The sequence below is a fragment of the Eumetopias jubatus genome, unplaced genomic scaffold, assembly GCF_037043125.1.
Source record: "Eumetopias jubatus isolate StellerSeaLion01/CBP00866 unplaced genomic scaffold, mEumJub1_p1.0 scaffold_7, whole genome shotgun sequence".
In the NCBI taxonomy this organism is placed as follows: Eukaryota; Metazoa; Chordata; class Mammalia; order Carnivora; family Otariidae; genus Eumetopias; species Eumetopias jubatus.
The window spans coordinates 92,451,651-92,476,313 of record NW_028274813.1 but is presented as its reverse complement, the minus strand read 5'-3'; the positions used below and the strand labels follow the sequence as shown (position 1 = coordinate 92,476,313).

The following is a 24,663-nucleotide window of genomic DNA, read 5'->3' as shown; positions in this document are numbered from 1 at the left end:
CGAGTAACCGAATACGTATAAGACACGGTCTCTCCTTCATGGACAAGCACTAGAGCAGACTATTTAAAAATTGGAAACCATGTTAGAGTTGTGGGAACCCGACCTCCTCAGTCTACAGATGGGACCAAGGCTCAACGGTGAAGGGACCTGCCCAAGGCCTCGGAGCCGGTCGGGGACTGAGGCAGGGGCTTCGGGGACTCCTTCCACTCCTTCCCCTGCCTGGAGAGCAGGAACTAAGAGGCGCATAATCAACTCTGCCTGCCAGGCTATTCTTGCACATGTCCTGCCTCCTGGCCCTCCCCATAAGACTCAGCATCAGGCTCAGGCTGGAGGGGGTCTGCCGCCCTACGTCCTGAAGGAGTTAATGGCACTAGCTCCCAAGGCCTGACCTCCTTCCCATCAGCTCCTGCCCTGTGGCACCTCGGGGGCGCCACCCTCACAGCTGGGGGCCAGCCCCCCCGCCCCCCAGCCTGGAAGCTCAGTGTAGTCGTGTTAAAGAGCAGGGGTCCAGGAGTCAGAGAGACCTGGTTTCAAGTCCTGCCTCCTCCACTTCTTACTTTTGCAACAGTGGACAAGTTATGTCCATTTGTGTCAACATGGACTTTATTGCCCCCCCTTCGCTGGGTGTTCCAGGCCCTGGAGGTTAGGACTAAGCAAGATAGACATGGCTTGGCTGTCATGGACCTCACATCCTTCCTCGGGGGTCAGACCATCAGTGCATCAAAAGCAAACGCAAGGAGAGAGTTTCCGGGAAGGGTTATGTATTTTGACACAACAGGAATGAGGCAGGGGCTAGACACAGAGGTGGGGGACGAACTTGAAGAGGGGTGGCAATAGAGATGAGACCTGCACCAGGATCAGCTGTGGGAAGGGCAAGGAAAGAGTATTCCAGGCAGTGGGCTCAGCAGTGCAAAGGTCCTGGGGCAAGGGTGGGCTTGACCTGTTTGAGAGACAGAAAGATAGGGCTTCTTCATCTGGAAAAAATATGGCCAACAAAAATATCCATCTCCTGAGGGTGGTTTTGAAGACCAAATGAGATAAGTATAGAGAGTACTTGGTAGCATGCCTGACAATAGATATTAGCTATTTGCATACTATTGTTCAGAGGATCACTGCTAGAGGGCAGAATCCAGCCTGAGTACCGTCTCTGTGGAACACAGGCTCTTTTTCCTGTTTTTAGAAACAGCACTTGTTGTTCTCTCTTTCTGGAATGCACGCCCACCCCTCCTCTCTCCCAGCCCTGCCTGGCAAAACCACTATGGATCCTGGAACTCTTGGCCGGAATCACAACGCTTCCTTCTCCACAGTCATGACCTTGGCCCAGCAGGCACATCCTGTATGAGACCCTGCCATGCTTTCTTGGGAGCCGAACAGGAGATTCATACTACTAATCAGAAGGTCCTGGAAGGCCTCTCTGCACGCCTCCCTTCCCCCAGCCACACCTGTCGGGCCCTTGTGGGTGCTGTGCACTCCACCTGGGCCACCTTCTGCCTGCTCACATCCTTCAAGTCTGACCTCAGACTTTACCTCTGCGACCCTCCCTCTCTGTACTGTATCTCTTAACCCCTGTTCTCTCCTTCAGATGGGTATCTCATGTTGTGATTGCAGATATATTTCATTATTGACTTCTAATTTCTGCCTTCCCACCAAAGATTTAAAGTTCCAGGGGCTGCATCTGTTTTGTTTCCGCACTAGGGCTTGGAACCTGCTCAATAAATGTTTGCTGACAGATGTCCCCGCCGTCTCCTGGTCTTCTTGCTACTCAGTCCATTCTTGGCCTCCTTTGCTGGCTCATTCCCCTCGTACTTGGTCATTAGATGTTGTTGCTTCTCAGGGCTCAATCCAGGCCCTCCTCTTCTGTTAGCTCCCTCCAAAGGTGACGGTGCCCACGCCCACATGTGCACTGCCTCAGGTGGCCCATCCTGTGTACCTCGAGCCCCAGGGTCTCCACTGACTAGAGATCTGCATGCATCTCCAAGGCCCCCAACATCTCCTCCTGGACGTTTCAAGGCACCTCAAACTCAGCACATCCCATGCTGAGCCACTCTTCTTTCTCTGAACCTGAGTTGATATGGGGCTCCCTTCCTCAGGACAGAGCAGTCATCAGTGACAGAGATCTCAGAGTCGGTCTTGGGGTCCCCCTCCCCCTTCCTCCTTATATCCACCCACCACCGGCTACTGCTGATTTCCCCCCAGAATATCACTCAACTCCACCGGTCTCTCCATCCCCCTGGCCTGCCATCCCTTCGACCTGTGCACTGAGTAGCTTCTGAACTATCTCCCTCCTTCTGTCCTTGCTCCCCTCGTGTGCTCTCCACAAGGTGGCCACGGTGTTATTTTAGAAAAGCAGACCTGACCTTGTCACTCTCTGCTACTTGCAACCCCTCAGTGTCTTCCCAGTGCTCGCTGAACAAAGCCCAGTTCCCCTGACCAACTCTGTGCTCTCCTCCTTGTGAGAACTCTGAGTGCTGGGTAGGACGAGAGCCCACTGTCGGGCAAAGGAAGGAAGCAGAGGAGGGAACACACAGCTCAGGGCTTTGGCGGGGGACTGGGCACTCGTGCTGGGGTTCAGGGCCCGGGGCAGGGGCGGAGCTGACCCACGGTGGAGACGTGCTTTCAACAACCTCTCCGTAGAGCCAGGGTCGGCAGACAGTCTTTGTGTTTGTACATCTAGGATGGTGGTGGTCTCCCCTTCCCCTGGCCCGGGGCAGGGACAACGGCCTGGGCCCTTTAGTGACTCAACTTCTCTGCTCAGCTTTAGCGGACGCTTCTCGTTCTAATGCCGCTGACGCCCGGAGGCCTCCCGCACGGGGAGACAGCTGCAGAGGAGGGTCTGCGTCTTCGGCTGGAGGTCCCGTGGGATCCCCCGGAGACCAAGGATTTGGTCCCTCCCCTGGTGAGCAGACCCTGGCCCCCTCTCAGCATCCGTGCCGGGGTGGGGCTTGCCGGGTGAGGCAGGGCAGCTAGCTCTCTGCGCGGCTGCCAATCCTTCCAGTTCCCTCGCAGTACCAGCCACAGTCCTTACGATGCCAGGGCCTAGCTGACTTGGCACTATCTCTCTGGCCCTGACTCCATCACATCCGCCCCGGCCACCTTGTCGCTCCTCAGACCCCGTGGGCACACCGGCCTCACACACTCTGCTGGACCACACCCCTCCATAGCCCCTGGCTCCCTCTCTCCCTTCCCCCAGGTGTTTGCTCCCTTCCTTCTCAGGGACCCTTACCTGGCTTCCCAGTCCGCAGTCACCCCACCCCCCACCCCCCACCCCCGCCGCATACACACACTTGTCATTCCCTCTCTTGACACTGTGCTTCCTCTGTAGCACTCAGCACCGCATAACAGATGATTCTTTCCTACTTATTTAGCTTGTTTATTTTCACTCTGCCCAGACTGGAATGTGAGTTTCATGAAGGTAGGGATTTTGTCAGCTTTTTCATTTCTAGATCTCCAGCACCTAGAACAGGACCTGCCATGTAAATAGGTGTTATAGAGATGAATGAACTTTTCCTGTCCTGGCTTCACTGGGTTGTGGGCTGCATATCAAGCACACCTCTCCAAAGCCAGGGATCTGTAAGTCACCCCTTTGAAAGTCACCCCTTGCCCACCTGTTCCATACCCAAAGAACCACGGTGGTTTCCTCCCCCTCATAGCTGGCCCTCAGGATACTCATTGCTGAATCCTCAGGACTGGATTACATTTCTGGGGCCTTTCTGGGATAAACCAAATGTCTGCACCCTGATGGCCATCATTATTCAATGCCGATGCTCATTTATAATTATGATTATTATCTAACATGTAAGGATCCGTTACTGCTCCGTAATTAAAGCTGGAATGGCTGGCCTTCTGAGGACTGAGCTGACTTGGCCTGTGTGGGCCCATCTTCACAGAGGCTGCTCCCCGGGAACATGAGCATGTCGGCTTGGCCAAGCGGCAGAGCCATTTAACAATTTTCTCCCTTTCCGCTGGTTCTCACTTAAAGTGCTTAGAAGAGCAGAGGTGCTGGAAGAGGGTACTATGTCATCTGGAAGAATGTTCTAGTAGTTATTCTAGCACAGGGCCTGTCTAGGTGAGTTGGCGTTGCAGAGCTAAGAGGTTGAAAATAAACAAGAGGGTTTGGTGGAGTCGGTACTGTCCGCAGGTGGCTCAGAGCCTGGCCTTCCCGGAAGCCTCTTGGGGAGTCTCTACCCTCTGCACTGGAGCCCCCACCATGCCTCATGCTAGCTCTCGTCGGTGTACCTTCCAGGCCTTCTCCATGCACGGCCCAGCACTGGTGCTCAGGGCCCCTCAGAACTTGCCTCGCTGGCCTGCAGGCTCCTGCCAGGCCCTGCACCAGCCCCTGCTTCTCACGGCTCCCTGGACACGTCTGACACGGATGTTTCCAGGACTTTGCCATAATGCCCCTCGCTGCAGGGCAGCAGAACCCCTCCGGAGAGGCCAGCCACAGCGGTGTCGTCATCCTGCGATGCCAGGACCATGTGATCTGAGTGCCCGCCTAAGGGGGGCCCGGATGCTACCCTGCTATTCAAATGGTCCTAGCTACTCCTCTAGCCGAGAATACCTAGGGGCCGGCGTCCATCAGCTGATTTTCAGCCAAACACAAGGATTTGCTGGGCAGGAGGAGGCAGTGGGAGGGCAGGGCAGGACCTGAGCCTCAAAAGAACTTGGGGCATCAGCACACAGCCCCTGGAGCGTCCCTCTCCAGGGCTGCCAGCTCTGGCCCCTTCCATTCCTCCATCTGCCTCCGAGGAGCAGAAGAGCCAGAATCAGTTCTCAGGGAGGCCGCTCTCCAGGTAGATATAAACCTTTGGCACACAGTGGCTTCCCGGAGAGAGTTAAACCAGTCCCACAGGCAAAGAGGTAACACTTTCTCCCCACCGCATCCTGCTTGGGCCCATCCGAAAAGCAATAACTGAGACAAGCAACAAGGGAATTAACTAGAAAAGTTGCCAAAATACCCATTTTTCCTCTTTTTCCAGTTGCTCCCTTTTCTCCTTTTGGGCCCTGGGGACCAGGCTGTCCATCTGATCCATTGTGTCCTGGAAGCCCACCAACTCCTGGAGGTCCTGCGTCGAAACACGGGAAACAAGACCATCTTAAAAAATCGTCACTGAGCTTAACATGATCTGCTTTAGCCAGCGACACTGGACGGGCATGAATGCCTTTTCCAGATCTTCTCCTGCCTCTTCCCTTCCTTTTCCACCTTTGCCACCTGCCCCCCCATGCAGTGACAGATGGGGAATGGTAATGGCAGGTTCTCAAGTGGGAGGGGACAGGAGAGCTCGTGATTTGGGTCAAGACAAGGAGGGGGACACACTCCGGATTCTTCCCCCGTTCCCGCCTCCACCCCTTCTGAGCAGCCCTGGGGAACTAGCCCTCCACATCCTCCCCCTGGAAGTAAGAAAATCCACAGACTCTTACCTGGTGGGCCAGGTGGGCCTACAACAGAAAAAGGAATTTAGATGATAAAGCATGCCTGGAAGGAAGCGAAGCCAGCACCACAACCCCCAAATCAAAGAGCACTTTCCCCCTCTTAACAAGTACTAACCATCTACTGGCCCTAAGCAACCACTCCACGCCTTTTATTTAGAACCCAGCACATTCACTCAAAAGAACCTTAAAAGCAATTCAACAATTTGCCAACCAAAACCACTTTTGCTTAGGTTTCAATGAACTAAGAATAATTTCTGAATGGGCTTCACCATAGATTCATAAATCAGTCATCTCTCAAGCAATCAGCTTCATTAAATGAGACCTGATAAAAACTCAGGAGGGCACTAGTGCAGCCAGGCCCAGGTAAGCATCGGGAAATGGGCGTGCTGTCATTGCAGGGCTGAGGTCTGGCTGTTGTGAGAAAGCAGTCCCAAGAGTGCTCATCCAGCCAGCGTGTCTCCTTCATGCCACCCAGAGCGATTGAGAGCAGAAGCTGGTTCTCTATTCTGTTGCACGAAATAGCCTGAGAACAACTGAGGGTCCAGATCAGGTAACAAACACCTTGCTTAGTGTGTAATTACCTGAGGATCTAAGGGGTTCAGATGAACCATTTACACATAATCCAACAAAACAATTTTGCTTCCACAAATAGGAGAGTCTCATTGTCAATTATTTTATTTAAGCACTCAGACAAGCCAATGGGTTTATAATGTGAGCAGATGAAGTCCTTCTGTTTTTCCAGAACATATATGTTTACCCATGTTGGAGTAGAAAGGTCATTCTACAAATCCAAGTCTGTGACTTTTTAGAAGACCGCCATTTACTAAGCATTTACTATGTGCACAAAAGTCTACCAGGCAGCAGAAATCTTGGTCCCTGTGTCTGTTGTGTTTATAATCTAGCTGGAAAAGGTAGACACTCTGAAACCACAATGAAACAAGGGAGGGAGTTACAGAGAAGCAGCCCCTCCAAGGGGTACTGGCAACATGGCAGTCTGAGAAGGCTTCCAGAGAAGGCTTGAGCTGTGGCACTGAAGAAACAATGGGCTTGACATGGCCACAGGCATGACGGCTGGACAGCTCAGGTCAGGGACCAGCCAGGAGCAAAGGCACAGGGGAGGGAACTTGCATGATTCAGGGTGAAAGAAAGGGGGAAGATTGGCCAACCTGGCGTGTGTAGAGATGAGGCTGAGTCAGTACTTGGAGGGGTGGGTGTGGGGCGGCAGCATTTGAACACCAAGAGGAGAGGTGTAGGTGGTGTCTGCAAGGCAGTGGGGAGCTACAGTAGGTCTCTAATGGGGGATGACACTGTGAAATCAGTGTGTTTTTGAGATCCTCTCTGTAGATGGAAGTTGAATACAACTAGGGAACAAGATGAGAGAGAAAAGAGAGGTGGGGTGGGGAGAAAACACCCAGAGAATCTTTGTAGTTAAAATGAGGGGAAAGGATGTGGACAAATCAGTTGGTAACTGTAGAGTTGTGGAGAAAGCTAGGAATTCAAGAGGTATTTTGGCAGAAGAATGGGCTCCATGTCTGATTGGGTAGGGGACACTCAGATGACAGGGAACTGAGGATACGGATGGAAGGAGATGTGACGAGTCTTGGAAGAAGAAGTGTTTGAATATATACTTTCCATCCATGCAGTCCCACTTGGGCAAAAATGATTTGCTGAAAAGTGTAGCCTGTGGTGACATGACTTTACCACCAGATGGCGTGTGTCCGTACACACATAAGGAGGTCAGAAGAAATCCATCAATCATTCCAGACTACAGATGGAACCAAATTCAGAGGTGCAGATTGGTAGAAAAAAGGTCACCAAGCAGGAATCGGCTGTCTATATAGGTCTCAAGAGTTCTCAGGACAGTCCAATAACCATTTCTATGCAGGAGTATTGGAGAGAGGTCCTGGCTAGAGCTATATACTTAGGACACTTTGGTCATGGCCAAGAGCGTCACTACGGTGAAATGTTTAGATTAGGGTTTCCTGACATTGACCTGAGGTTCACTGACACCCGTGGCTACAGCTCTTAGTCATTTGAGTCCATAGAATCACCTAGAACGCTTGTTAAAATGCAGATACCCAGACCCCAGCTGGAGATTCTAATGCAGTATTTTGAGTGAGGCCCAGGAACATGCATTTTCACCAAGCATCACAGGTGACTGGGGAGTGGATAGTCCTGGGTACCCCCGGCCAGATGTGAAACTTTTCTGGAAAAAGAATCGGTCACTGTCAACAGAGTCCTAAAGCGGTCCCTGACCCTAGAAAGGCTATTTGTCTGGAGGCAAGAGTAAAATGTTGAGCCAAATTGTGGGATGGAGAGAGAGGGGGACACACACCACATCTGGAGGGAGGCGGATGATAGAAGAGGCACCAGGAAAGAGAGAGTGAACTGAAGGTACAGGAGGGAATTCAGGAGGTCCTGAGCCCTGAAACTAATGGAGAAGAGAATTTCAAAAGAGAAAGAAGACAAACGCTTCCAAAGAGCTCAGAAGCAGAGTGCTATAGCGACGGTGAGCCTGTATCCCGACGCCCACTCGGGATGCCTACAGAGCTGCCCAAGGGCCCCCTACACCTGGAAAAAGCCCTAAATATGTGTCATTATACTAATGTCAAATGTCAGATAATATGTGCCAACTGGGCCTTGAGAAAACTGTTTTTCAGGATGTTTTCTCAGCTCTTGACTCTTCTCTTCTTGACTAACAGAACCCCTGGGGATACATGTGGACAGCCAAGTTCATGTTAGCACCATATGTGGGGCTGGCCCGATGGGATAATGGAGCATGTAGTGGGGACTTGAAGCCTTGGTTCATATATGGTCCTGCCTCCCACTTGCCTCCTTGTTTCCCACTGCCTCCTGGCCTCTCCAGGACAAGTTTTCTGCTGCCTCCCGGGTTTCTGATGCGTCTGCCCCAGTCCCCGCCCAATCAGCGACTGCTGCCACCTTCCACACCAGTGGCAGCCTGGGTTGGACATGTGCCCTGCATGCCTTCATCACAGAGTGGGGTCTCCTGTGCTTGTGAGGGCCTGTACTTGTTCTGCGAGCATCCCACGACTTGAGGAGTATGACACAAAATAGTAAATAAAAAACCCCACCACAGCAGGTGGAGAGTAAAACCATTAAAGAAAGAAGAAAGCCCTTTTCCTGCGTTTTGAACAAGGGATCCTGCATTTTCATTTTGCATGGGGCCCTGCAAATGCCCCAGCTGACTGCCCCAACCCACATTCCTAACCAGAATCGGTTAGAAGTGGGTGGGTGCTATAGGAGCTGAGTCGCTTAGAGTTTTTTTCTCCTTGAAATCTAAGACTGACCCACAGTGCCCCTAGTTATGTAAATTGGAGGTCTGTGGATGGCCATGCAAGGTAAAACAATGCCCGTCTGCAGGGAGAGAGCAGAGAGGAGAGGAGAGGTGGTGACTGGTGTTGACACGACAGAACCACAAGATGGCAGCACTGGGATCCCGGAGTCCCCAGAACCAACTCGGAGTGTGGACTTTATGGGGAAAAAAAGCCTTTGCTGTGTTATGCCACTGGGATTTTATGGTTTAATTATTACCAGAGCATAACCTACCTTGACAAACACATCCCTCTATCCTTACAATAACTGGTGACCTCTTGACCTTTTTTTCCCCTCAAATAAGCTCTAGCGTATCTCTGCTACTAGCGAAGAGAAGAATTTCAATGTAGACAGGAAACACAGGCACACCAGTTATGAGGAAGGAATAATCCAGAAGTGTAACGCTCACTTCCCGTCTTTGAGTGGGGGCACTGGCCCCGCTGAGGGCTCCCAAGAGCACGCCCACCTGGCTCCTCTCAACACGGCCACTCCAAATCACAGGGGAGGATTTCACTAGTCTCCCGTTTCACCCTGGGATGGTGTGACAACGGCTGTCGCCAGACCCAAGGCACCTGCTTAGCAAAGCAATGACCACAGGGGACGTGGCTACACATTTCCCGAAGTCTCACTGATAGAGGAACCCAAAGAAGCCCCCAAATAAAAAAAATCCAAATCGAAACATGTCAGAAAGGGACGTCTGGTTCTGCTGCTTTAGAAAGAGCTAGTAAAAGACCGCAGCTTCCTAAGCCGGATAAGGCCAGACCTGGCGCCTGTGAGGTCGAAAGTCCTGACTCTCTTCCTCTCCTGTTCCCAGCAGGGACTCCCCAGGGCTTGGGACTCACGCCAGCCACAGCTTTGGGGCCAGACGGGAGCTCTAGCCAAAGGGAGTGTGGCTCCCCTTTCCCTTGGGAGTCGGGAATACTTGGCTGTCCTTAAGGAGGGCCTGAGAGGGCCCTAGCTCTCACACGTGGAGCTGGAGTCCACCAACTCTAAAACAACAGGGAGGCCAGTTGAGTGAGAGCGTGAGCAGCTACAGTGGCTGTTTCTGAGAACAGCCTGTCAGTTTACGTGTTGCCCTGGCCACAGCTCGGCGGCCTCGGGACCCCCCCTCTGTGGCTGCAGACCCAGGGCACCTAACTTGGAAAGGCATCTTTCCTCACCTGTCCCCACTAAGTGGCAGCTTTAGTCCAATCCCATTTATTTGGTGCCTTTCTGCTTTGGACTAGGGCATGACAACCTTAAAGAATTAGAGTAGGGATGGCAAATAGGTTTTCTTTCAAGTTCCAGTTCTCCCCCGTTAGCACAGCTTTCTGGAACGCTGGAAAAGAATGACATGAGGCCATGCTCCGTGGTGGCTCTGGTCCATTCTCAGCGTCCGCCTGGGTACAGGACAGGGAGCAGTAACTAGTACCATCACGGGGTTGGAGTCCCTTGGCCAGAAGGAGAACAGGCACTGTGGCTTTGAAGCACCTCAGCTCTGATAAGCAGTTCAGTAATGTGATAGTTTAGAGATTTTCCGAAAAGGCCCACATGCAGAGGCCACTGGAAGTGAAGAGTTACCCAAGAACCTGCCTTCTTCAAGACCCCTGCTTTTCCAGAAGATATGTTCCTGGGGTCCCAAGGAAATCTGGGCTTGGGGATAGGATGCATCCAGAAAAGCATGCTGTGTGTGCTCAAAAGCACACACTGTGCACTAGCAAAAACTCTTAAGTACTCTAGCTCTGAATTGCCCTCACTATTTGCTGGAGAGGTTACAGGCTGCACACCTCTGTCCTTGTCCCCATAGCAACGACAGCTGCCTCCAGGAAAAAGGAACAGGGATGGGGTTTCGTGGTCACAGCTAGATCAGCCTCAAGTCACAGTGCCTGCTTTTTCAAAGATGAGTCCAGTGTAAAGCTAGATCTTGTGCTCAGGCCTCGGGCCCTAAGCCCAGGGTCTGCTCTGGCAGCCTCTTCTCGGGGCTCTGGACCGAGGCTCTCTGCCCTTCCCCCCTGCAGTTGCCAATTCAGTCCTGGGTCCTGTCCCCTTCCTGCCCCCTGTCCAGACAGCATGGTCTATCCCAAGGTACAACCTCACTAGGCAATGTGTACTTTTCACACCTAAGTTTTAATTGAAGAGCTTGCTGTGTTAAAAGGGGGCCCAGTTTCAAGCTGGCATGAAAGGAGAAGGTGCTGGCTTTTGAAAAGATTTCGAGGTGCCAAAGAATAACCTCCTCAACTCATTTCCAGCACAGATGCGATTCCCACCCCCCCACCCCCCAGTCTTCCCTAAGTGGTCTTGACAGCTCCATCTGCATTCACTGAACAGCCTGGCTCTCCTTCTATCACTTCTATAATAAATATCAAAAAGGAAGAGGCTTTTCCTGTGCCTCTCAACGGGGCTTTTGTGCCTGTAATTCCATCCATCTGAGCATTTCTCTAGCGCTCATTACTATCACACAGGGGGAACTCTGAAAAGGACTTCCAAAGATGGAAGAAAGGTGCTTCAGACACAAGAGTTTCAGAATGAAGGACCAAGCTGTTCCAAAGACACTTAATTTTCTGTGAGGACCGAAATGTGACTTGAGTAATTCAATTAGCATTTCCCAAGAAGCCACAGGATTACAGCATTTCTCTCTAAAACTAAACTAAGCAAACAAGAGGCAGACTGTGGACTCGGGGTTCCTCAGGGAAGGATCTTTCTTACCAGCCCACCGCCCCGATTTAATCACTTCCATAAACCACAGGTCTAGTCGTTCAGCAAACTCCCACTGAGTTCCTAGTGCAGGGCAGGTAATGAGTGGTGGTGGGGAGAATGCTGACACACAGGATGAGGGTTCTCAGGGCTGGATGCACACTGCAGGGTTTCTTAACCTCCGCCAGTGGCGCCCTGTCAACGGGACCTCCCCAGGGCCTGAGGCCAGACACCAAGAAGGTTCAACAGAAGATTCATCTGGCTTCAAAATCTTGTGGTTATGCAGCATCAGCGTGTTTTGTTTTTTTTTTTTAATCTCAAAACAACATTCAAAACACAAAATTTCTACAATTGCTCATAAATCAGCCACTGTGAAGTACTTAAATTCTATAGAAAAATATGTACCTCAAGGTTTGATTTTATCGAGTTTCTTCATTCTAGTTCATTGATTCTAGATTATGTAATTTTACTAATCTAGTTATCTAGATTACTAATGTTTGTGTGGGTTTAGAATGTCAATAAAAAATACCACTAGTAAAAAAAAAAAATCTTGTGGTTATGTTTTAAAGTTCATGAGAGCTGTGCATTTACTCCATATTAGACTTTTAATGCAAAATCATTTCCCCATTTCCTCAGAATGGGAGAGAGGCAGGAAATAGCTGTGTCTGAAATCAGGCTCCGTAGGCCCATCCTTGGGCCTGGCCAGAGCCTTCCTCGGTCTGGGGTAAAACAAATTGGGTGACCATTCTGGGGTCTGTGTTCTTCCTTGCCCAAAGCTTCTGAAGGCAGGAGGCAAGCACCTCCCCCCCTCAGGAAGGAAGAAGGCACCCCCTACCTCAGGCAGGAATCAGGCAGCCCCTTCTCAGGCAGGAATCAGGCACCACCACCCCCAGGCAGGAATCAGGCACCCCCCTTCCCAGGCAGGAGGCAGACACCCACCCCCAGGCAGGAGGCAGGCACCCACTCCCAGGCAGGAGGCAGACACTCCCCCCTCAGGCAGGAATCAGGCACTCCCCCACCCCAGACAGGAATCAGGCACCCTTCCCTCAGGCAGGACTCGGGCACCCCTCCTCAGACAGGAGGCAGGCACACTCCCTCAGGCAAGAGGCAGGACACTTTAGGTTCAGGTGCACATGGGTCTATCAACAGCACTCTCCTCTTCCCCTGTCCAACCCATAAGCCATTCTTTGTCCCTTGGCTTGATGTGCCTCCTTTTTGATTCTCTCTGGTCTATTTGTCCTTGATTTCCTGAGTGGAGGGGAGCCGCCTAGCACATGGTAGACACCACACACAGAACACTCTTCACAGAGAGTGTTTTCCTGACTAATTAGCAGTTTGCTTCTAGAACTTTCTGTTCATGTCATATGTATAAGGAAATAATTACTTCTGGTAAGAGAATACCCCTTTCTTTCTTTTCTCTTTTAAAAATTAATGTGAGTAAGGAAAACATCTATGGCCCCCGTTCAAGGTACCACAAGTTTCTAATTATCCAAGACCTAGTTATTTTCCAGGGCTATATTTCTATGGCAATACCAAAAATATTATTTTTCATAATTATATTACAATTGATTTTCAGCTCATTAAAAACATCTGGTAAAAGTAAACCAATATGTGTTTTTATAACCCACAGTGTTCTTAGGTGTTCATTCTGCCCTGGCCCTTTGGCAAGCACACATGTGCGCAGTGTGAGCACCTCAGTGCCAGGCCGGCCTACCTGTCAGGCAGATGCCCTTGGTGCTGTTGCAGAGGTCCACCATCACCCGGATCTGCAGGGAGAGAGGGCGGTTAATAGCAGCACAGAAGACAGTGGGCCCTGAACTTGACCTTTATCCAGACAAGAGCAGTTATAAAGATTCACAAAGTAATCTCAGGAGAACATGCAAAAGTCTGAGGAAAAGTTAACCTCAGCTGAAAGAGAACCTCTTAAAAGACCTAAAGATACATGATAACAGAAGTTCATCTATCAATATTGTCAACCAAATATCCTTGATTTCTATCCAACTGAGAAGACAGAGGATGGCGAAGGAATTGCTAAATCCAGTTTTCGAGGCTGTCATGAGCCAGCCCTCCAGCATCTGAAGGGCTCAATCTGCATGGGGGTTGAATAAAGAGGGTAGGCTTGGTGGCTGGGAGTAAGCACCTACTAGGTGGGCGAGCACAGGCAAGGTACTCAACCTCTGGACACTTTGGTTTCCTCTGAAAAGTGTAAACACTATAAGCACCTGTCTTGAGTTCTGTCCCTGGCACATGGATGCTGCCCCAGATGGGAGTCATTCTCATGCCTTGTGGATACTACCTACTCATCACTGGATGGCTGCCTGTGGTAGGCGATCGCTGCAGCATGGTATGAGCCCGGTATCTGGTTTCCCCGCACCCATTTTGCAGCCCCTTCCCCCCATCCACTCTCTATGCTGCTCCCAGAGAACGTCACAAAGACCAAATCTGAGTGGGTCAGCCCTGATTCAGATACTCTTGTGATTCCTTGCTGCCCTAAAGATAGAATGAAAATCCTCCATCTCTGGACTCATCTCACACCACTCTCTTTTCCCTTTCTGTCTTCCAGCTACACTTTGCCTCAGTTTGCTCACCCACAAAATGGAGATAGGAACAGTGCTTACTTCTTAGGATTGTTGTGAAGAGTAAGTGAAATCATTTTATGTGAAGTTCTTAGAACAATCTCGGAAGCACCCACAAAAGTATCTTCCATTTCATGGAGGCAAAAGAGAGTGTAGACAGAAGCAGGGATTCTGAAGTCAGCCTGCCTATGTTCAAATCATGGCTTTGCCAGTCACAAGCAGTGTGATCGGAGGGCACTTACTTAACCTCTCTGTGCTTCTGTGTTCTTATCTGTAAATGGAGCTAATAGCACCTACCTTATACCATGGTTATGTGGATTAAATGAGTGAATACATGTAACACACTCAGAGCAGGACCCGGCACATAGTAAGCACATGCTATTTATGCTATTGTGTTAGATAGTTCCTTAAACATGCCAAGAATGACTTAGTTAATTTATCAATTTACCATCCAATTGTTTTCAACTTATAGATTCAGTAATTTTTAGACCCCAATAATGTGACACTTCAAAATTTTGGAGAGAACTTATTAAGAAATGGATTTGAGACAGCTGGATAGACATCTGAGGGAAAAGCAAAAAGTTGAATCCTTCCTTCACTCCTTACACTAAATAAGTCCATTAAGCAATATTGATAAAACAGCTAAAAGTGAAAAACAAACTTAGAAAAGCACTGGAAGAAAACCTGGGGAAAAATTTTTTTAATTTTTTTATTGTTATGTTAATCACCATACATCATTAGTTTTTGATGTAGTGTTCCATGATTCATTGTTTGTGCATAACACCCAGTGCTCCACGCAGAACGTGCCCTCTTTAATACCCATCACCAGGCTAACCCATCCCCCCAACCCCCTACCCTCTAGAAACCTCAGTTTGTTTTTCAGAGTCCATCGTCTCTCATGGTTCGTCTCCCCCTCCGACTTACTAACCTGGGGAAAAATTTATAATGGCATTAGAGTAGGAAAGAATTTTCCATGGAAGAAACAACCCCCATACTATATAGGAAGAATGTGTAAATTCGACTGTCTAATAACTTTAAATTTCGGCAAGAGGTGAAATACTATAAGCCAATAACAAATGAGAACCATAGACCTTGGAAAACAATTGCAAAGGGCTAGTATATAAAGAGCTGTTACAAAGCAATAAGAAATAAGAAACCAAAAGAAAAATGGACAGTGGGCCCAAATAGGAAGTTCAGAGAAAAAAAAAAAAAGAGTGCCTCATTTTCACTTATAGTTAAAGAAATACATTCAAATGATGAAATGCTATTTCCCACCTCTTAGATTTGTTAATAAAAAGGCTAACAGAGCACTTCTCATGGGATTGGCCAGAAGGGCTGCACTCTCTCGACCTGTTGATCAAGTATGAAGGCATACTATCCCTTTGGAGGGCATTTTGGCAATTAACTACTAAAATTTAAGTGGGTCTACCATCTGATCCATCTATTGCACTTTGGGATTTATTCTTCAGATATATTCATATATGCATGAGGAGATAGAAGTACAAAGATGGTCATTGCAGAAATGTGGGCAAGAGCAAAAACAACCTCAATATTTATCAGAGGGTCTTGTGAAATGTAGTGTAGCACACCCATAGAATGAAATACAGTGAAAAAGAATGCATTTAAATCTGTAAGAATGACATTAAAATATCCCCAAGATAAATGAAAAAAATGCAAAGTTCTGAGCAGCATGTATAATGTCCTCTCATTTATGTAAGAAAAGTGGTGTGCACATAAATGTTTCTATATGCTTCTCTCTTGCTGCTTTTAGGATTCTTTGCTTTTTGCTTTCCAGAATATGTATGGAAAGAAACCTAAAAAGCCTCCAGTGAGGGGGGAATGGAGGAGCAGGGTGGGAGGAGGCTGTACTAAACATGATACGCTGCCTTTTGTTTCATTGGAAATTTTCACTGATTACTCTTTCAATTAAACTCTTTTTTAAAAGAACATGTTTTGATTTGAGGGGAAAGATTGTTTTGTCTTCTACCTAGGCTTCGTCTGTTTGCTAAGGGATCCAGAGGAAAACTCATACTGCGTCTACTTTGTCAAGTATATCAACAGGTATTTATTGATAGCTTTTGAAATTTACTGTGAAACATACATCTCACAAATATAGCAAATGTGCACAATTTAAAGATGAGTCATAAAGCAAACATGTATATTCCGCCCCTCCCGGGGTAAAAAGCTGGAGGGGCTTCTTCCTGTAACACACCAGCCCCATCAACTCTGAGACAAACTATACTGTGCAGTGTTCCTCTCCCTTTCATACAAGTCAGAACGCAGAGCTTAGAGAGGTGACATCATTTACTCAAGGTCACATCAGTTGCTCGGAGCAGAGCTGGACTCAACTCTAGCTCTCCTGATGCCAGGTCTGCTGTGCTTTCGATTATGGCTCTGATGATCCGCTCAACACAACCAGACAGAAGAAATTTCAACTCGTTATTTTTAGTCATTTTCATAAATGAATGTAATCAGCTGCACTATGGACAAGATTTATTATCTTAAAAAATGTATAATTGCCCATTGAGAGAACCATTAAAGACTTCACAATGCTTCATTTGTTGCCTGGGGGATTGCAGCAGAGGGAGTAGTTTGAAACAACAGAAGCATCAATAGGGAAAATTAGCCTTTCTCTTTCCTCCCCATCACCGGTCTGGAGTAGGCACAGTGTCTATAAAAGACGACAAAGAAAGAATCTTCATTTCCTGACCTTTGGGCTCCACTTAGATGCTAAATATCCATTCAGATATGTACCAGTAAATTGTGTTAATCTTGATGCAGAAATATTCCTCTAACAGACTTGGGCTATATAAGGTTGTACCAGGGGGAAAAATAGGGTATGAAAAGTTGCAGCCATAAGAAAGTCAGAAACTGTCTTTTCTGATAGTGATTAAGAACTTGGATCAGAATAAGAGAATTCAAAATTGGTTGTCACACAACCTAGGTTGCCAAATTACAGAATCACATTTGGCGTAGAGAGCTTTCTAAATCTTAATTTAGGACTTGAGAATGGTGAAGCTGGAAGAGGCCTTCTAGCTCATTGTCCTGGGGGTGTCAGGCCCGATCCGTCCAGGATGCGGCCCTGTCCCCTCCCAGAGTCCAGCTCCCACCACTTTCCCCTGTCACTCTGCTTCAGTCACACTGACTGTCCTCTCTGTCTTTCCTGTGCCTGGAGGCAGTGCTCACGTCTTTGCTGAGACCTCAGCCCAAATGTCACCTCATCAGGAACACTTTCCCTGACTCCCCAACTGAAAATAGCCCTAGGGGCCACTCTCCATCACCTCACCTGGCTTTTTGTCTCTGTAACGCTTATCATTATCCAATATTATCTGACTTATGTCTTCATTTATTTATTATCTGCCCCTGCCTTGCAAAGAATGGAAGCATTTTGAGAGAATTTGCGCTTTGTTTTGTCTCTATCCTCTGTGTATTAAATAGTGCCTGCTTCCAGACCCAGAACTTCTCCACTGCGGAGATACAGTTCAAGGAAGACAGTACGTCAGTGGTCTCTAAGGGAGAGCCTACCTTGACAGAAGGTGACAATAAATTGTTAACCTGGGTTTATGACGTGAGAATCCGTTGGTGTTGGGAAGAGGGTGGGTGAGATGCAGAAAAAGCTCCACAGCAGCAGTGGGAAGGCCCTCCCAACCCACAGACACTATTTGGAGGGCACATTTTAAGGGAACCAATGGCTGTCACCCTCAGTGTAATATAAAGAATGGTACCTCTGAGCCCTCAGGCTTAGTGCACCCTTGGTCACCGAGGCAGAATCATCTCCCCAGGAGAAACACCATGGCCTGTCGGGGTCGTCTCTCCCCAGTAGGAAGATCAATACAGTAATGGACAGGGACATGCTGTATGGGGACTTGTTCTTAGCAGTGACAACATGTGGGTGATGGGAGAAAAAATAGCCAAAAATGGGAGGGAGGGCCTCGGGTTCCTCCCCATGATGGTTCTTGGCTTTGCTTGAGAAAGAATTCAAGAGCAAGTCGTTTAGAAGGAGGGCCAAAGATTTATCAAGTATAGAAGTGAGAAAGGAGCTACTTCATAGACAAAGTAGCAGCCTCTCTTAGGAGGATCCCCCTTTGCCTGTAACCAAAAGCTTTATATGTTTTTAAAATTAGTTAAGGGAGGGGCTTACTCTTTAACTTTGGATTTATCATTTACATTGGGCACTTAGTTTTTCCATTGTCCTAGGGTTGTGAAATTACCTACAGGGAACAATTTTAAAAATGTCAAGCTTTTGTGGCTTTTATCGTCTGGTGGTCTTCCATGAGTCAGATCTTCTGACTTTTTTTTTAATGACTTGCTGGTTTTTAATTGAAGGGTCAGCCTAAAACCAAAATGGCTTTACTTTGGTTAACTTATCTCCTGCATCTCCCTTCCCTCCTGCCTCAAAGTGGCTTGCTCAGGGATCTTACATAACTGAGTTTCAACTTTTCCAGAAGTGTTAATCCGGGTACAGCAGGTGCTGTTGGCCATAACACAGACACCTCCCTGCTCCACTAAAAGGGGGTCAAGGGTTATCCCATTATCAAGAACAACTTTGGCCAGAGAATCTAAGGTTCTTTGCTGCCCAGAGAATCTAAGAATCCCAAAGATCTTAGCACCAGATTCTGCAATAATTTCAAGAATTAAGAAGTTAGCCTCTACATTTATCTCTAACCAGGGAAGTAGGGCAGTTAGAAAATCTCCTAGCCTGAAATAAAAGGCTGCTCTAAATTCCAGAGGTTACCCGCCTTAACAATAGCCTGGGAGATAAAGATGGGGGCATTATCTTTCTAGGCCAATGCGAGGGTAAAGGGCAGGAAAATAAGGAGAAAGGGGTTCATGCTTAATTAACGTTTGAAGTCTCAATCTGTCCTCTTGGGTGGAGGCAGTCCATCTTGATTTCAGCTGCTTTTCTTCCTTGTCAATCTGACTTAGAGGTCTCCAGATTCTGTACAGGTGGAACCTTCTTTAGCTGTGTGATGTGTACCCAAGGCTCAATACCTTCTAGTTTTGCAACAGTGTCAGTGGACAGGAGCACTGGGAAGATCACCTTTCCAATGGGGCTTGAGAGCCGTCTTTTTCAGAACACCCAATCACCAGGCTCTCACTTGTGAGCGAGTTAGATTCTCTGAACTGGGACCTGGGAAGGCTTCTTTAACCTACTGATGATGGGCTTGAGTAAAGACATTAGAGACCTATAGTAGCTGGTCATACTAGCATGAGATGACAAGGGATAAGCAGAAGGTTGTATACTGATCAAATTTTAAGAAGTTTGTAAGGTTTTTGTTAAGGCTGTTCAGGATATATCATATGCCTTTCTTAAGGCATATGATATGTCCTGTGAAGTGGGTGCCTCAATCACCAGAGATCGTGAAAGGTATATCCCAAGTGGGAAATGTACTTTTTTAACAGTTTCTTTGCTAGTGTGAGGGCATCTGCCTTGTAGCAGGGGGAAGCTTTAGCTCTTCTGGAAAACACACATATAGTAATAAGAACATATGGATAACCCATATGAAATGGCAGTTGAATGCAGTCCAACTGAAGGTGTTGAAAGGGTCCAGAGGGAGGTCTGAGGTCTCTGGGAATAAAAACAGATTTTTTTCAGGATTATAGACCTGACAAGTCAGACGTAGCTGGTAGACTGTTTTTGCAATTTTATAGAAGTCTCCTTACCAATGTCTATTCATAATTTGAGTCATCTTAAATGCACTGTGGTGGGTGAAGGAATGCAAAAACAAAAAACAAAAACATGGGGTTTTTCAGGGAGCTGAGAAGCACCAAGGGATCTAGAGTTTCCCATAGCCCCGACTATTCACTTCATTTATAGCCATTATTGCTTACGCACCTTAATTTCGCTGATTTAGGAGCAGATTGTTGCCCTGTTACAAGGACATCAGGATGGCAAAAGTCTTACTATTTGTGGAGAAGATTTTTAAGACTCATGTTTGTCCCTGGAATTAAAGAGGTTGTGCTAGAGTTTGGGCACAAGAGTCCTTTTAATTGTTTGTATTTTAAAGGTTTTGTTCCCTAAGCCTGGGTTGTAACAACCAAAAATGTCTCCAGACATTGGCCAATGTCCAGAGGAGCTAGGGGAGTGGGGGCAAAAGTCACCCTTGGTTGAGAACCATGGTTCTAAATGTTAGTCACTCCAACCAGTAACCCTGTGCCAGGTTGGTCCTCAGTACTCTCTTGTTTTATCCTCAGGCAATGTAAGAGGTAGGTTTTATTGTTCCCAAGTTACAGAGAAGGATTATCTCCCCCAGAATGCTGACTGACTTGCCCAAGAACCCACAGCTAATTAAAGCTAAAGCATGGAATTCAATGGCATTGAGCTGAAGCAAGCTTCCCCAATGGTGTGAAATATGACCAAAGTCGACCGCTATGGATTTTAGGCAAATGTGTTAGCTGTGAATTCTTCTGTGGGATGTCGTTTCCCTGAGCACATTTCTAGACATGCCATACTGTTGCTTAAAAAACATCACTGGAGGGCGCCTGGGTGGCTCAGTTGGTGAAGCATCTGCCTTCAGCTCAGGTCATGATCTCAGGGTCATGGGATTGAGCCCTGCATCAGGCTCCCTGCTCAGCGGAGAGCCTGCTTCTCCCTCTCCCTCTGCCCCCGCAACTGCTTGTGCTCTCTCTCTCTCCAGTAAATAAATAAAATCTTAAAAAAAAATACAAAACACATCACTGGAGTTTTGTTATCCACACGGTAAAGTCAAACCTTTAGTTAAAGACCTGATATCAACCTACTAGCCCGGTCCAGATGAAAGCCGTTTTCCCTATCTGGGTGCCCTGTGGCTCTCACTGGCCTGTGAAGTGCCCCCAATATTCTCCAGTCCTTCAGGTTGACCCCTGACCTATGGCTAGAAGGAAAGTGGGGTTGCATTCTTTTTGTAGCTGTCCTTCTTGAAATAAAATGTATATCTGCCGTAGGACACCTGTGTGGTTCAGTCAGTTCAGCGTCCGACTCTTGATTTCAGCTTAGGTCACGATCTCAGGGTTGTGAGACCGAGCCCTGTGTTGAGCTCTGTGCCGGGTGTGGAGTCTGCTTGAGAGTCTCTCTCCCTGTCTGCCCCTCCCCACTGCTCCCCTTTCTTAAAAAAAAAAAATGGGTATCAGCAGAATGTCAAAGTGGCTCTGGGAGCCAAGTTGAAGCTGGGAGCTAAGTTGAAGACCTCTTAAAAACTTTTCTCTCTTTAAAAGCTTGTATCTTGGGGCGCCTGGGTGGCTCAGTCAGTTGAGTGTCTGCCTTCGACTCAGGTCATGATCCCAGGGTCCTGGGATCGAGTCCCACATTGGACTCTTTGCTCAGGGCGGAGACTGCTTCTCCCTCTGTCCCTCCCTGCACTCATGCTCTCTCTCTCTCTCACTCTATTTCAAATAAATAAATAAAATCTTAAAAAAAAAAAAGCTTGTGCCTTGAAAATTTCAAAGAGCATTGGATTTTAAATCCATTTTCTGGGATGAGATTAAGTATTTATAACCCATAGAGAGAGCAGATTAATAGATTGTCAAAGCCTGGAGGGGAGCAGGGAGGAAAGGGGCAGTACCTGCTCAAGGGGGACAGGGTTTCTTTTTGCGCCGATGAAGAAGTTCTGGAACTAGACAGTGGTGATAGTTGTACAGCATTGCAAATGTAAGTAGCACCACAAAATTGTACACTTTAAAAGGGTTAAAAGGGTGAATTTTATGTTAGGTGTGTCTAACCACAGTAACAAAGTATCTGTTTAGAAGCTTAACCCTTTTAGGATATTTTTGTGTCCCCCCTTTCCTGGAACAACTCAATATCCTGGGATCAATAAGGAAATACGTTGGGGGATAATCTGAATTAATATTTCCAACATTACTGCACCACATGAAATTCTCAGGTTGTAGATATTTTTCTGTATTCTGCAGAATTATGACTAACACAGTTTTGCCTTGTATCTTGTTCTGATGGGAAGATATAAAAACTAACATTGTTAAAATTGATATTAGGAGCTTCACATGTAGTTATACTTAATTTATAGTAAAAGAACAATATTGTCCCAATTTATGGGTGAGAAAACTGAGCAACACTCTTTACATTTGGAGCTCAGAATCTAGGGGGTCATTCAGACATTTAAACTACCATTTACTAGAAAGGTGGACATTGGAACAATGTCTTTTTTTTTTTAATATGTTAAATCATTTTGGGACTTACTTTCCACAATATTAAATACAGGATCAGTTAGGGATGGTGTCTAATATTGGGGTGAGGGGTTTAGAGGAGAGGTGGGGTGAGGGGTTTAGAGGAGAGGTGGGGTAAGAAGTTAAACTAATCTGGTTCAGAAGAAAAAACTAACTAACGAACAATAAAAAGATCTCATTCCCTTTTATTTTTTTTCCTTCAGTCTCAGGTGATTGTGGGCTGTGTTTATGTTTCAAAGACATGATAAAATGTATACATCAAGGTACAGAGAAAGACTATAAGTTCTTCTAAGAAGGGCTTGGGTTTCCTAAGGTCAATAATCTACAAGTCTTTTGAGATAAACAAGGAAAGTTTTGGGATTATTAAAGGAATAGGTGAATTTTGAATTGCCTCTAGAGCTAACTTCTGTTTTGTGAAAAATGTGTAACATTAGGATCATTGCTCTCTATTCCTCCAAGAATTGGCTTATAACTGAAATGACATCATAGATTGATCCACCTGTGCAACTACATTTCCTCAATTTCTTTCTTTCCTTTTGGGTACAAACTTCTAATTTTAAATTCTTCTGGCAGTATTGCATAACTTCCCTTGGGTATAAGACAGGTCCCCAAAGAGGGTGCAAAGAGCCACTCCCAAACACAGCCCAAAGAAAGAACCAACAATCTGCTTGTCCCAGTCAGGCAGAAAGCCAAACCCATTTATGCAAAACAAGACAAGCTAGAAGGCAATACATAATCTTGGGAAAGAAAGGATCAACAAACAATGGTTTTGGACTTGGAAAAGAAGGCACAACAAGATATTTTATCTTCCTCTCCTGACTGGGTACTACAGGCAGTAATTCAGAAGAACTGTTTCTGGTAAGAATTTTCACCTCTCACTGGCTTCTGCCAGAGTTCTTTAGATCCCTTCAGCTGGCTCTGGTATTTACCAGTGTCCCCTGGGCTGTTTAAAGGAATAGTTAGCAGCTTGGAAGAAAACCCCTCAATTTTGTCAACTTTGGGCAGGGGGCCATTTAAGGGGGCCCTCTTTTGAAGGTAGAGATGGGGGTATCTCTAAAGTTATTAATTTGGCAGTCTTTTGTTTACAGTTGTGTTGTCTTTTCAGAGTGGAAAAACAATTCAGACACAGGATTAGTAGAATGAGTACTCGAAGGAGGAAAAAGGGGAGCAATAGGAGTGACCTCAGTCTTATGGGTTTTTTTTTTTTAAAGCTACCTCTTACATCTTTAATTTTTCTTAAGCCTTTTGCAATGAATCTTTTGATGAACTATATTGGAATTTTGAAACCTTGTGGAGACGTCTGCTTGCCAATTAAAACAGGTATCCCGTCTGTTTAATTTGGCAACCCTTGCTTTCAAGTGTACTACTTAAATGATCTTATCCAACTGGAACATTCCCCATCATGGCCATAGTGTTTCTAGGTTGTAATTCCTCTGAGGGCTGGCAGCAGTTTGGTAGGACCCTAGCTGCAAATGGAGTTAACTTACATTTCTGTCTGGACATATCTAGCCATACATGGAGCACAACTCACATTTCTGTTTGGCCTTATTTTGGGGCTCTCAACCTGATGGTTACCAAGCCAAGTTCTTGAGGATATAAAATAAGCTTGGATATTTTTATAACTTCCAAGACCAAAATTCTAAGATATAAAATAAGCAAGTGTGCTGGAAGGTGGAGCACTTAACTCTAGAATTGAAGGATATTAGCCAAAGCTTTATTTACACAATACAAGACAAAACAAACATGAGCCCCTAAACACAACAGCAGTAACCAAAAGACGGCACCATGGACTGGCCAAGAGAAGGCGATGTATGCCACCAGTATTCCCAGCAGGTACTAAACTAAATGGGGACTGTAGACTGGAAGTGGAAAGGGATTCCACCATGGAGCTGTGGACTGGACCAAGGGCTAAGGACTGGTGCTCTGTTAGAGCCTTCTGTCAGTCTAGACTGACCTGTTAACCCTTGACTAGAAAGCCAATTAAATGGTAGCTCAAACACAAAAAACCAAGAGTGACTCACCAATGGCCCTCAGAAACAGCGAGAAACACAGTGAACTCAAAGGGCTTGCAGAGCACCAGGACTGTGTTTCTTGTTGTCCCTAAAGGCCATCAGAAGTCAGCTTCAGATCCCACTGCTGCCACCAAATCTGTTAAACAAAATTCAGCTGAGTAAATTTGAAGATTTAATTGGCTTTATTAAGATGATTCATGAATTGGGAGCATCCCATCTAGTAAGTAGAGGGGAGCTCCGCTGAGCTAAACAGAAGAAAGGGTTTTAAAGGCAGAAAGAGGGCATTAAAAAAAGAAGAAGAAAGGAATTTATTAGCAAGGAATGCATTATTTAGGCAAGGTTGCCCTCTTAAGGGGAGCAGCAGGGGTATATCAGTAAATTTCCTAGTATTGACCAGGAAATTCCATGTTGACTAGCTAAAGGTTACATTCCTTGGTGGCAGCAGGGGCGGGGGGAGGGTTTGAAACTGCTGCTAGGTT

General features: G+C 46.9%; 1 protein-coding gene across 2 annotated transcripts in view; it reads right to left on the bottom strand.

Moving 5' to 3' along the window:
• Nucleotides 1-24,663, bottom strand: part of GLDN (gliomedin) — a 65,700-nt gene that overhangs the window by 15,477 nt on the left and 25,560 nt on the right. Inside the window, exons 3-6 of one of the 2 annotated variants that reach the window (XM_088025124.1) lie at nucleotides 22,967-22,991; nucleotides 13,151-13,202; nucleotides 5,419-5,436; nucleotides 4,956-5,063 (exon numbers count right to left, since the gene is read on the bottom strand). In XM_088025124.1, the coding sequence (XP_087881250.1) occupies nucleotides 4,956-5,063; nucleotides 5,419-5,436; nucleotides 13,151-13,202; nucleotides 22,967-22,991 (203 nt within the window). The remainder of the gene's footprint in view (nucleotides 1-4,955; nucleotides 5,064-5,418; nucleotides 5,437-13,150; nucleotides 13,203-22,966; nucleotides 22,992-24,663) is intronic. The other variant, XM_028100487.1, reaches the window with a different exon arrangement.